At 48.0% G+C, this 14,083-nt stretch overlaps 1 protein-coding gene across 3 annotated transcripts in view; it reads left to right on the top strand.

The window, feature by feature from the left end:
• Positions 1–14,083, top strand: part of CUL9 (cullin 9) — a 1,917,728-nt gene that overhangs the window by 430,935 nt on the left and 1,472,710 nt on the right. For all 3 annotated transcript variants that reach the window (XM_069608881.1, XM_069608880.1, XM_069608879.1), the window contains exon 12: positions 8,113–8,350. In XM_069608881.1, the coding sequence (XP_069464982.1) occupies positions 8,113–8,350 (238 nt within the window). The remainder of the gene's footprint in view (positions 1–8,112; positions 8,351–14,083) is intronic.

Here is a 14,083-nt window from a genome sequence, read left to right as displayed (position 1 = left end):
TTTTCAACATTGCCCCTCTCCCCATCATTGCCAGAGGGAGCTTTACCCAAAAATGCTATTTTCGATACGCTTGACCGCCTTCTCGGTATTATGCTGGTGCTCTGCCTCAACCGTATGGTAGATGTCTACCCCAAGGTATCTAAATGTATTACCCTCCCACAGTATTTGTAGAACTGGCAATTTATCTTGCGGAATTCCGACATACCTACCCAACGGAAATATACATGATTTCTTGGGGTTCACCGCTATGCCAGACAGTGCCGCAAATCGCTCCATTACCTCCATATCATATTGGAGGTTTTCCTCAGGGTATTGCAAATACAACAGCATATCAGCAGCATACAGGGAGATCAAGTGCGGTTCTCCGTTTGTTTATCCCTATCGTGTCATACTGTTGCCTTAGATATAACGCTAGGGGCTCTAATGCAAGGATATACAGCATGGGGGACCACGGGCATCCTTGTCTAGTACCCCTGCTGAGTTGCCACCTTTCCGATATTATCGCTCCCGTTTTGACCCTGGCCAGCGGGGCACTATACAACAATTTGAACCATTTAAGGTACCCACGTCCTATCCCATAACTGGACAGGGGTGCGATCAGCCATGGCCATTTAACTGAGTCAAATGCTTTTATTGCGTCCAGCGATACAATTGCAATTTCAGAAGTTTCCCCTCTTGTATGTTCTATAACTCGATGGAGGCGCCTGAGGTTGTTAGTTATATTTCTATGTGGGACGTACCCGGTCTGGTTGGGGTGTATTAGTTTGTCAATAATCCGTTTCATTCTATTTGCCAGCACCGCCGTAAGCATTTTACTATCCTGATTAAGCATAGACGACGGTCTAAATGATCCGCAATCTTTACCAGGCTTATTGGGTTTAGGGAGTGGTATAATAATCACCTCTCTCAAGGACTCCGGCAATCTTCCTATTTCATATGCCTCATTAAGCATGACTAAAAGCGGGGGGAGCACCTCCTTTCTGTACATTTTATAAAATTCACTAGGGAGTCCGTGAGCCCCTGGGGTCTTGCAAGTGGGTAGCTGCACCACCACCTCCTCTAATTCTTCCAGGGTAATCGGGGCATCTAGTTCCTCTCGCTCCTCAGCACTAATTCGTGGCATACCTATTTCTTCCAGTATTTCCTTTATTTCCCTGTGATCGCTGCCCTCTTCATCCCCATACAGATGTTAGAATTTTAGAAATTCTCTGTTCACGCTCTCTTGGGTATCCACCACATGCCCATCCTCCTTCTCGATTGCCCTGATTGTTGATTTGGGGGTCTCACTTTTATATAGCCACGCTAGCAACCTGCCTGGTTTATCTCCTCCCGCATGTTGTCCTTCTATATACCTCTTATAGTTTAAATTACAGAGTCTCTCCCAGTGTCCAGCATATACTTGTTGCAGCCTGCTTATGGATTCGGTGTCCTCTTTAGTATTGCCTTCACTTCTCATAATTTTCTCCAGTTCCCTTTCCGTTTCCTGTAGGTCTGTTAGTATCCCTCCTTGCAGTCCCTTAGTCTTAGCTATGGCTATCCCTCTCACTACCACTTTAAAGGCTTCCCACAGCATACCCCTCGACTCAACACTGACAGTATTGATCTCAAAGTAACTTACTATTCCCTCTCTCAAGTCCTCCCTGAACATTATATCTTTTAATGCCTCGGCGGTATCCTTGCTCTTGGAGGTCTGTATTGCCATGTGAGGGCCAGTGGCGAATGGTCTGACAATACCTTTGCCTTGTATTCTATCTGTACTATTTCTGCTTTCAGCTCTTGTGTAACAAACATGTAATCTAACCTAGTATGCAGATTTTGTGAGTATTGTCTGTCTTGCAGGTGGTGCATTCTCCAAGCATCCTCAAACCGGAGGTCCGTTAACAGTGACTGCAGTACCCTAGCAGCCGGGGTGGGTCTATTTTATTAACCGATCTGTCTACTTTTGGATTCAGTATGCAGTTAAAGTCTCCCCTCAGATCACTGCCCCCCGAAATACATACTTAGTTTGGTATACAGGGTCTTACTTAGTTTGGTATACAGGGTCTTAAAATATGCCACTGTGTCCTGGTTTGGGGCGTAAGTATTTATGATACCTATTTCTTGGTTTTCCACTAACCCTCTTGCTGCAACCATCCTCCCGTCTGCTTCCGTTGTGGATTGTAATAGCTGGAACCGGACATGCAGCGCCACCCAGATGATCACCCCTTTAGCATAAGCCGAATATGTCGCACCAACCATCGTTCCCCTCCATTTCATCTGGATAACCTCTAATTTACCTTTAGTAAGGTGTGTCTCTTGTATCAGGGCTATGTCTATCTTTTGTCTATTGTGACAAGGAGACAGCCACGCGGTTTTGAAGAAAATAAATGCTTGTCTTTATTCAGACTCAATCAGCTGGGCAGGATGATTGATAACACAAAGTATTATTGATAAGAGTTCTCGTCTGATTTTTCCTTCTGTTGAAAGATGTTTTCTCTGTTTTCCCTGTAGGGCACTACGTAAGGACTTCTCTCCAGTCGGTTCTTCTTAGTCCTCATACGCCCAGGTGCTCCCTGTAGCTTCGGAATCCACGTCTGCTCTGTTCTGGAAAGAGAACAAGAATGAACACCCCTAGTCACTCCTTCAGGCTGTTTTTATAGGTAGTACTCAATTGGCCAATCGGCATCCACTTCCTGTCTTAGTCCATAAGAACCCACCCAAGCCCCACTCCCTTTTTCCTGGGAGTTTGGCGTCTGGAGACCTTCTTCGGCCTGAGCGTTGCATCGCCTCTCCTTCCCCAGGTAAGTACAATGTATAAGCAGTGAAGGATGACGGGTCGGGGACTCTTGGGGAAGCCTGTCGGGGTAATGGAGTTTTTGTATTATGTCTTTCGACGCGCGTGCGGTGTCACCGCTCCGCATTTGACTCTTTCCCGCGCGGCCGTAAGGTAAATTGTAACACCATGTGTTTGACGGCTGGCTCGCGGGTCCGCCGCTACCCCGAGTTACCTCAAACCTCTGGTTTTCGAGAGTGGCGTTGACCATCTTATGGTCCCTCGCCAACTGAAAGCGGTGGTACGTCCCTTCTTTAGCGGGGTTGGGTAACTCACGTCAGCACTTTTGTTCGAGCAGCCGCGAAGCCGCTAATTGCTCTGCTGGCGGCTGTTCATTTTTATGATGCTTGAGTCGCGGCTCTCCATGCCCGCACTATTTCCCCTCCCTGGGGACAGCGGGAGAAGGCTGTTCCACATGCTGTCCATGCCACTCTTCTGATAAAGGACCAGCCGTGTTCTGATGTAAGGTGATTGCTGGGTTCTGGGTTTGGCGGTCCCCACCACTCTTCTAGTATGTTGTCTGGGGTAGTTTCCTCCTGCTTGTGTTCTGTCTCACTCTTGCTCTCCCTGGGTGGTTGGTCATTGTAAGCCCTGTCCGGGTCGTCACATCTATGCAGGTACATCACCTTATTCTTTTTCAGGTAACTATTGACCCCCCTAACATTCCAGGTTAGTACTTTGAGGTCCCCCATTATCCAATACCTTTCCGCCCCTCCTTGTGTAGATCTGTAGATTTTGCTTGTAATCCATCGCTCACGTCTGTAGGCTCTTTCTCCAACTTCAAAGCCTCCCGCGTGCCTCAACTTCCCCAACTCCCCACTCTCCCCCTCCCTCCCCAGCCCCAACCTATTTCCCAACTCCCCACATTCCTCACCCTCTTCTTCAAACACCCCTACACCCTTCTCTCCTCCCTCCCCGCCCCACACCATTCCAATACCCAACTGATGCCCAGCTCCATCCCTGGATCTCAGGCCTACCCGCATTTAGTACCTATTCAGCAATGCCGATACTAGGACACAGCAGGGGGTTGCCACCCTACCGGCAACCCAACTATCCTATCGGGGTATAAGAGTGAGTCCTTCGCGACTCCTGACAACTGCCACATTATGTTATGCACCTTATGTGTTATATTCTCAATCCGTCGCCCCTTGATTTCAAGACAGTCCTACTCTATCTTATATTCAAGTCCCAAAGTCACAATATATATAGCACCTCGGTCTCAGGATCAGGCTTCACTTGTCCGTACCATCCTCTTTGAGACTGTCCGCTCCCTCCGGGCAATTTTGGGCGTCCAGCTACTCTGTTACATCTTCCGGGGTCTCGAAGAACAGAGCTTTGTTTTTATGGAACACCTTCAGTTTAGCCGGGTACATCTGCATGTACCCGCATCCCGCAATCTCCTCTTCACTGTCCCATAGTTCAGTCGCTGTCTCTGCACTTGAAGTGTGTAATCAGGATATGCCGAGATGGTCGAGGATGCCCTTTGTATAGTGCCCCCTTTCCGAACGTGTTCCAGGATCTTCTCCCTGTCCCGATAGTTCAATATCTTGGCAATGATTGGCCTTGGGGGGGCTCCTGGGAGAGGTCTCCTTGTGAGCGCTCTGTGCTCTCGCCACCGTAAATCCTTGAGTAAGGGCCCTGCCTCCTATTTCCTGCAGCAACATGCTTTTGACGTATTCCGTTGGGTTAGGGCCCTCTTCTCGTTCCGGAAGGCCTACTATGCGTTCACTGTTGTTCCGGGCACGCCCTTCTGCTTCCTCCGTTCTATTCTCTAGATTGCTGACTTGTTGCTTCAGTATATGGATCTCCGAGGCATGAGATGCTCAGGCCGTTGTGTTCGTGGTCACTTCATTTTCCAGCTCATCTGTACGTTCTGCTATCTTCCGTACATCCTGTCTGAGTAGATTAACTTCCTCCTGCACTGCGCCCACCTTGAGCTCCAGCGCTGCTTTGAGTTCAGCTGTGGCTGCCTCCAACTTACTCTCCCACGTCGCCTTTAAATCCGCAATTGCATCAAGGATCTGCCGGTCATTGCGCGTTGGGGTCGTGGCCATCTGTGGGTTTTTATCTTTAGGTCTAGCCCCCTCTGTCAGTTGCGGGGTTTTCGCAAAGTCCTCCAATGTGGACTGCTTCCCTTTGGTCTTGGGAAGTTTAGTAGTCATCTTGGCGCCCGATACATACAGGCTCCAAACACCTAGAGCACTCTGTTCCCTAAATGCACCACAGAGATTTGCCGGTCCCTTGAATCGCTGTCTTAGACTGTTGGGGTAATCGTGTGCACGGCTGGGGTTCAGGCGTCCTGACGTTATACCAAGGCCGGGTGTCTTGTTCTTGGAGCTGTAGCACTGCTAGATCTGTTCTCCAGGGGACAGGGGATCCCTTGTTTCCTGCAGTCCCCTCCCGGGGCAGCCCTGTCTTGGTTGCTCTTGTCTTGTATGTCCAGTATCCACCTGCTCTATGGGTACCCAGCGGTGAATGTGCTGCTTGTCCGTTCCACATCCTTCCGGCGCAAGCGCACTCCGTATGTCTTTGCTGCATTGTAACTGCTTCCTTTCCGTTGTCACAGTGTTCCCTGCCTGTGTTGTGTTCAGCATAGGCTGCAGGGTCCAGCGGGCCCACAGCGACCGCAGTCTCCTTCACCTCTGCACAGGCACTCGGTCCAGGCATGTAATCTCTGTATCTTAGGCTTCTTGGTCTGAGCCTTTAATAATCTGTGCCCCGCATTCTCGCAGTATTCATCCTTCAGGCCTGTCATCCACTTCCCAGCCCAGATTGTCATGCCCAGGGTTAACTACTGGACACTTTAATACAAGTTTTCAACTGCTGCCGAGAGTTTTAACCCAGTGTGCACGTCTATCAAACGCAGTGCCCTTATGATTTACTATGCAGGTTCCCGGGCGGGGCTGTCCAGCTTCTATGCTCATATCCCGCGCGGTGTCACTCCCCTTCATTCATTGCCAACGTTCAAGGCAAACATTGTGTGCATTATGACCAACCACATTTTTATTCTTATGTGCACGTTGGAGGTTGGAGGGGGGGGGCCTCGGGGCCCCAATATGGGCACCGAGGTGGACCCTCGTGCCAAAGCTGCCTAGCGCTGAAGGAAACAAAGCTGGCCCCAGCCGAAGTCAAATAAAGCCGAGATTATCATATTTGGCGCTCGTGAAGCTCACGCGCGGGCCAGCCTTTGATCCAGAGATCAGGTTCGAGAGGAATGCGAGGTATTTGGGCTTTCGAATACACGATGATGTGCCCCATCTGGGTGGAGCTCCCAAATAATTCTGAAGCCCCAGGCATCCACGTATATTTGGCGGGTCACACAAACTGTGAGGGTCAGAATATGCCTTTACTGAAGATTTGCACGGGACTTATTCCAGGCACTGCCTCAAACACTGAAGAGCAGCCTCAATTGTCCGAGTGTTCGTTCCACGTTGTAACCGTGTATCATTGTTATGATTAAAGGATGTCAATTTCCCGTGCGCACATCTTTTTCGTTCATATTATGATGTGCCGGGGTGTCGACATCGCTGGCATCGCTCAGCTCCTGCCGAGCTCGGGGGCCACTGCAGCAGGGCCGCGGGCACCGTGCGCCCTGCGCTGTCTTCCCAGCCGCGCCACCACGGCAGCACCTTTTCCCAAGGCTTTGATATGTGGCCCCAGGGCCTCCCGCACCCACCACAGCTGTCCACTTTATTCAGGGCCTGCAGTCCAGGTCTCAAGCCTTAGCCCGTCGTCTGCGTGACTCCCAGGGCATGGGGTGTCGGACTATGCTTCCCCCGGATCCGACTCAGCAACGGGCAACTCCAACGTGTGCACCTCACAACGCGTTCACTTGGGCCACTGCATTCACCGGCCCGGCAACCCTCCACAATGCTGTAGAACGCCGATGGCCGACATCCGGTACGGTAGGCTGGAACAGTCCCGTCATGGAGCCGTCTCCTCGCAATTGCTGTTTTTCATTGTCCTTTGTTCGTATCCGACGCCATCTTGGGGATTTACCAACTGGACATGCGGCAAACGTTTTTCTGTTTTAATCACACTTTCTGATTGTGGATTTTTGCCCAGGCACGGTCCTGTGCTGCCTCATGTACTCCCACAGCTTTAGTTAATTTAGTTGCCAAAACATGTTCAGTCAAGCGTCCGTGTGCATCGGGATGTCGAAGGATCTTCAGGAGCCGCACAGAGATGCAGTCTACTCCATTACTCTCTAGCCACGCCCCCCCCCCCAGGAAGATTTATCATTGCTATGAAAATCTTACCTAAAAGGTGAGAATCTAGGTCCTTTGGTCAACTCCCATTACAATGTTAATTCATGGGCTTGTAACCGAATGGCTCCAGTAGCCCATATAACCGCATGATCTGTGCAGGTGAGTCTAACAAGATCTGTGCTCGTTATCGTAGGTATCTAAATATTTATATTTCACTTAAACATAGCATACACTCATTCTGTCGGGCCAATATTTTATCAGCTGCAAGCTAGTGCCTTCATTGCAGCAGAGCTCAGTACAGCTACAAGCTTGCAAACATTTACCCAAGATAACCTGAAGTCTCCTGGTGGCATACTTTTATTGCAGTTATTTGTTTAGAATAATAGACATGCAGGCACAGATAACCAACTGTTTTACCACATCGCCTAGACATTGGGACTGTGGGTCTTTGATGGAGGGCTGAGTGGTAACACCTTGTCATTACAATTGAGTGATTGGTACGCAGGGAATCAAGGGTGGTACTTGCTTGTGGCCTCACAGAATGCTGTACAAGCTGCTTAGAGTAGATGGGATAATTGGCCACTTACCAAGGTTTAGGAGAAGGGTGAAAACTGCTCGAATCAGATGTAGAGGGTGAATACTAGGTGAGGCAACATGAACTTAGTTTTACGATTCTGTAAGACACTAAAAGGGTTAGTACAGAACTCATCTATGAAGGTGAATATCATTTCGTGCATGGAAATTTGGTCTGTTAGGACTTCATCATTTGTAGGACAAATGGCTTGCAAATTCCTGGTTGAAAAATCATAGACACGGCCTTGAGGATAGAGCGGGAGATTTAAATGATAATGGAGGTTGAAGGAAGGGCTTGATGATCCTCTGGACTGAGCTCATGCAGACCAAGCACAGTTGCCATGCAGTGCCTTGATTGTGAGTGAGCATGAGAGAGCTGAGGAGGCTCTTGATACTGTGCTTATTACATTTATTGCATGTCAGTCCTGAGATTCACGCCCTGTTCATCTCAGTGCTCTTGTTTGTTTGATCTCCACATTGGGAATTCATGACATTCTGAAAATCTGTCTTGTCTTTCAGATTCAACTTTACCCTTTGACTTAAAAGAAATGGATCTGAAGAAGTTATTGGCCAGTTTGAAGGAAACCAGTTTGTCCAAGGAAATTATTCTGGCTCTTGAACGTTGTGTCTGCGGGGAAACACTTGCCCTCGAAGCTGACCTCTCTGAACTCATGAAGGACAGAGATTCGTTCTTGATGCTACTGAGAAACCTTGAGCAGCTGCGCTCTGAGAAGGTTGTGCAGCTAGGAATATTGAGGTAACCTTCACACGCATTATGTTTGTATGCAAAGTCATGCATATCTGGTAGGTAGGGAATGTGTGGTCTACTCCATCGTGATGTGTTTTAGTTTGAGCTGTGCATTGCTCCCGCTCAATGTAATTGGTTGCTGGGTTCAACCTCTTGTACTGAACAGGGCTTAGATTTGCATTGTTAAAGAATTCAGTCCTTGTTGATTTGGAATATAAATACCAATTTTCTTTGCAAAAAGTATGTGTCCTGTTAGGATTAGTCGAGTCACTTAGATTTGGTCTCCCATTGAAGTGCATTAGATTTAAGTGTCTCTCAACATTTATGCATCTTCTCTAATCTCACACAGTTGACTCTTTTGTGTAGCTTTCGATCTTGATTTGATTTGGGTTTAACAGATTGTAGATATTCAAGCTGATGTCAAATTCTTCAATTCCAGTTTGTCTCGGTTAGGGTTCAGTTTCTGCCCCTTTCTTGGGTAAGAATGTTCTCTATTTGCAGCTTTTCCTTTTAACTCAAATGGAACCACAGAATAGCTGCTGATTGTTTTGAGACTGATCTGATTTTTGGGAGTTTTTTTTTTTTAAATCTCACTCCCTTGTCTAACTCATTTCATTCAGGGTTCACTTGTGAGTCCTTGAGGCTACTTGTGCTGGGCGAGCTTGTCCTGCATTTATGTTAGCAGTATAGTACTTGTTAAAATGGACACTTGGCTCTAGCCAAACTATTTCAGTGTTGTGTGGACTGAGCAGTAAGGCAGACTTCAGGAGCTTGGGGGTAGTATAATTGAAGTTAACCACACACAAAATACAAAATGTCGTGTAACACAGAAGTACAAAAATAAGACTATTTTCTTAGGCTTTAAAGGTATGTAAAGCAAAAGTCAAGCAACTACCACTAAAGCACTCTATAAACACAAGAATACAAAGCAGCTCAAGATGAATGGAACAAGTGAAACTAAGAGCTGTAATTGAAAACAAAATACTTGTCCTTCAAAACCTGAGGCCCCTACAACAGATGCAATCCCTCACTAACAGGTAATGAGGTCTAGTTCTTCTAAAAGAGTAATTGTTTCTGGTATTCAGGTAAGCACCTGTGTAGATAGTAGGAAGTATTAAAAAGTTGTAGAACATGTACTCCTACATCCAGTCCCCTTTCCTCCATACTTGTGGGGCATCTCTCCGTCCTGTGGGACTGGACCGGAGCACTTTGTAAAAAGCATCCACATTTTTTTTCAAAAATGTGTCCCTCCTCTCTTTCCTGCGCGGGGCCCGGAATGCGGCCGTAACCCCGCCCACCTTGGCTCCGCATCGCCCATCTGTCCTTTTTCTCCGCTCGATCGGGGCCGGACGCACTTGCATCCTCAGACGATTTTCTTCCCTTTTTTCCTCTCTGGCTCTCGTTAGCGTTCGTTTACTAGTCTGTTTTTCGAATTAGACTTTCCAGATTGTTCATTGTTTCGCGAGGGCGGATCCCTATCCTTTTTGTTTAGAGTGTTTGGGTCCGGAACACCGTTGGGACTCCAGTTTTTACTGTGACTCCCTTTCGGTCTGGGCACTTCAACGTCGGTTGGAGCGGTGGGAGGAGGTGTACCGACTAACTCCTCCTTTGCATGTTCAGGCGTTCATCGACTAGAAGAAAAAACGCCTGGTAAGTTCTTTACTTTTCAGAGCACCCCGGCCGAGGGATTTGTATTTGTATTTTTTGTATTTTATTTATTTCTATAGCGCACCAGGCCCAGGGGCAACCGGGCGCTTAACTTAGTTACAACAAGATGAAAGCATGACAAGGCAATGTGACAGAGTATTACAGGAGAATTTACAGAATATACATTCAAGCGAATATCGATAAGGCAGTGATTTACAGGGTAGTTAATAAGGGATGCAGAGTAGGTCAAAGTGCAAGTAGGGCAGTAAACTAGTGTTAGCTGTCTTGGGCGGATAGCCAGGCTTTGGTAAGGTGTTTGAATTTCAGGAAGGAAGGTTCTGCTCTAAGGTCATTGGGGAGTGAGTTCCAAAGTTTGGCTGCCAGGATGGGGAAGCTGGTTCCACCTGATCTTTGGAGATTAAAACGCGGGATGACAAGGCAGTTGGCTTGGGCCGCTCTGCGAGGTCTGGTGGAATTGTGGAAAGAGAATCTGTTTGCCAGGTAGCAAGGGGCTTGGTTGTGGAGGCATTTGTGTGTGAGAGCCAGGGACTTCAAGGAGATGCGATGTGGGATAGAGAGCCAGTGCAGGTTGCGCCTGGTGTCAGATATATGCTGGCGCCTAGGAATGTTAAGGGCCGCTCTGATCGCATTGTTTTGGACAATTTGTAGCTTGTTTAGATTGCGGAGATTAGTACCTAGATAGAGGGTATTACAGTAGTCGACCTTGGATAGTACGAGGGTCCTGGCCAAGGTTACGCAGTTGGCTGTGGTTAGGAACGGGCGACAGGCGGTGATGAGCTTGCAAGTATACGCTGCTGCAGATGAGACTGCGTTGGACTGTCTAGTCAAGGATAGGGTTGAGTCAATGTAAATCCCTAGGGTTTTCGTGTCCTTAGCAATAGGGATGGTGTTCCCATCAATGGTGAAAGACTTGAAAGCAGGGTCAAGTTTAGTGAGTTTTTGTGGTGAACCAAGAATGAGGAGCTCTGTCTTTTCATCATTTAGGCAGAGGCCGTGTTGGGCCATCCACGCTTGGATGACCTGGTAGATGGCGTTGATGGCGAGGGAGTCAGTTGTGTAGTCTCCTGTGATGGGGATTAGTATCTGGGTGTCGTCAGCGTAATTAGTATACGTGACGCCCAAATGGTCCAGAATATCAAAAAGGGGTTTGGTAAACACGTTATATAACGTGGGCGAGACACAAGACCCTTGAGGCACACCACAAGAAACCGGAGCGGGTGGTGCGGCCGCAAGTGGGGAAAACACGCGCATTGATCTATTATCAAGGAAGGATCTGATCCAAGTAAAGGCATTTTCTGAGAAATGTGCGGCTGATTTGAGGTGATGGCAGAGAATTTTGTGATTGACAAGATCAAAAGCAGCAGAGAGGTCCAGGAGAAGTAATAACGCCAGTTTGCCTTTGTCTTTGAGATCTTCGATCTGCGTTTTTAAATCGATAAGGGCGGTCTCAGTGCCATGGCGAGGCCGGAACCCTGATTGCCTGAGTCCCAGAAGTTTATTTGATTCAAGGTATTCCTGAATTTGTAGGTAGGCCGCGCGGTCAAGGATTTTTAGTAAAAAAGGTACAGTGGTAATTGGTCTGTAGTTTGTGGGTATGCTGGGATCCAGGGTAGGTTTTTTCAGAAGCGGGATGACCCACGCATCCTTAAGATTGTCGGGTACAATCCCAGAGCTAAAGGAGGAGTTGATGAGCGTAGTGATGAATGGTGCTAGGTCGTGAGCTGCTTCCTTAATAATAGGTGCAGGACAAAGGTCACCCTGACAATTGGACGGTTTAAGGCTAGTGATGATCTTTTCCACTTCGAGAATGGAGAGTGGAGAGAAGCTAAAAGGAGTCAGAGAGTCTGTGATAGAGAGGTTTATGGTAGGTATAGGGATCTGTAGAGGGTTAGATTGAAGGCTAGATTGTTTGTTGTTGATTTTAATTTGGAGAGTGGCAATCTTACCTAGGAGAGCTTCTTGGATTTTGGAGCACCAGGTGCTATCTTTGGTACAGGTGTCAGGTGGAGTAACAGGAGTTTCAAGTTCTTTTAGGATTTTAAACAATTCTTTGGTGTTAGATTTGGCTTGTTCAATGCGTTTGTTGTATGTGTCTTTTTTTGCCTGGAATATAGCTTCCTTGTAGTTAAGGGTGGCCAGGAGTAAGCATGATTTGTTAGCTAGAGAGTGATTGCTTCTCCAGTGGGATTCTGCAATTCGTTTTTCTTTGCGTAGAGCTCTGAGATGGGGTGTAAACCAAGAGTTTAGGTGGGCTCGAGGTTTAGATTTTCTCAGTTTCGAAGGTGCAATGGTGTCTAAGGCTATAAGCATGGCCCGGTTGAATGTGTCGACCAGGGCCGTAGGGTCAGAGCATGAGGGATCCCGGTCATTGAGAGCTGGAAGGAGGAGGGGGAGGAGTCTATCGCAGGTAATGTTGCGTTTGTTACGGGTGGCCATAGCCGGGGCAATGCTGTGAGGTAGGCTGATAGGTTTGGACTCAATATTGAATGTAATTAAGTTGTGGTCTGTCCAAGCGCACTGTTGGTTAGAGGTGATGTTGATGGGACAGTTGAGGGCGGCTAGCCAGTCAAGGGTTCTGCCCTTGTTGTGGGTGGGTTGGTTTAGGAACTGAGTGAATCCAGCATTAGTGAGGATGTTGTCAATAGACGAAGCAGCAGTGTCCTTGGGGTCGTGGAGACCTAAGTTGAAATCCCCCAGTATCATGACCTGGGAGTTAGCTTTGGTGTTGTGTGTGAAGATGTTAGAGAGGTCCTCCACGAAGGTGGATAGTGGGCCGGGTGGCCGGTAGAGTAGATGGAAGGTGATAGAATGGTTAGGTGTGACAGCTAGTTTAGCTGTCAGTGCTTCCAGAGTGGAGGAGTGATGTGTGGCTGAGAGGTGGAAGTTCAGAGCGTTTTTGTGGATGATGGCGATGCCACCTCCTTTAGATTGGATGGAATTACGGTCATGTCTGATAATGTTGTAGCCTGGAGGGATAGCGAGGGAGAGAAGAGGACCTGAAGCTGGGTGGAGCCAGGTTTCAGTGATTGCTATAAAGTCGAGGTCAAGGTTGAGGATCAAGTCAGCTACTTCTAGGGCGTGAGCCGGGAGTGATCTGGCGTTGATTAGCGCGCCTTTGATATTATTTGAGTTAGGGGAGTTGGAAGATAGTGGTAGATTAGGTGTAAGTGTGGGTGGTGACAAAGGGTGAGGCAGTTTGGTGCGGTGAGCTAAATGATGGGAAGCGTGGGTAAGACGCGAGCCAAGTCTAGCATTTCTCAAGGAGATAGAGCAGGGTAGGTTAGGTAAAGGTCTGGTGGCGAAGTGCTGGATCCAGAGGGCTGGGTTGTTAAGGTAAGGGTTGGTGTGGTGAGCGTGGGATGGCATAGTTGAGGTGTGACGCAAGTAAGAGTGGTAGATAGGGGTGGTGGTATGGTATAGTGCAGTCCAGCCAGAGTGCAGTATAAGGAGGAGAAAGGTGGGCAGCAGTCTGGTAAGTAGGGTACTGAAAGAGTACAGAGGAGAGTTTGCAGTAGTTAGACTGTTGGTGGGGGGCACGTTGACCTAGTAGAGTCTAAGAGCGCGTGGTCTGGTAAAGATCGCGAGGGCGACCATATGACACTTACACAATTACAGTAGTCTGTTGGTGACCAAAGGCACAACACAATTGCAGTGGTCCGTTAGCGACCATAAGGCACAACACAATTGCAATGGTCCGTTTGCGACCATAAGGCACAACACAATTACAGTGGTCCGTTAGCGACCATAAGGCACAACACAATTACAGTGGTCCGTTAGCGACCAAAGGCACAACACAATTGCAGTGGTCCGTTAGCGACCATAAGGCACAACACAATTACAGTGGTCCGTTAGCGACCATAAGGCACAACACAATTACAGTGGTCCGTAAGCGACCAAAGGCACAACACAATTGCAGTGGTCCGTTAGCGACCATAAGGCACAACACAATTACAGTGGTCCGTAGCGACCATAAGGCACAACACAATTACCGTGGTCCGTAAGCGACCAAAGGGCACAGCCAATAGCAGTCATGAGGCATAAAGCACTAGGGGCTGACAATGACTGTACTATTAA

The sequence above is a fragment of the Ambystoma mexicanum genome, chromosome 4q (assembly GCF_040938575.1).
Source record: "Ambystoma mexicanum isolate Mex_15411 chromosome 4q, UKY_AmexF1_1, whole genome shotgun sequence".
Classification (NCBI taxonomy): domain Eukaryota; kingdom Metazoa; phylum Chordata; class Amphibia; order Caudata; family Ambystomatidae; genus Ambystoma; species Ambystoma mexicanum.
Note: the sequence above shows the minus strand (reverse complement) of the source record. Positions and strands in the feature narration are given on the sequence as shown.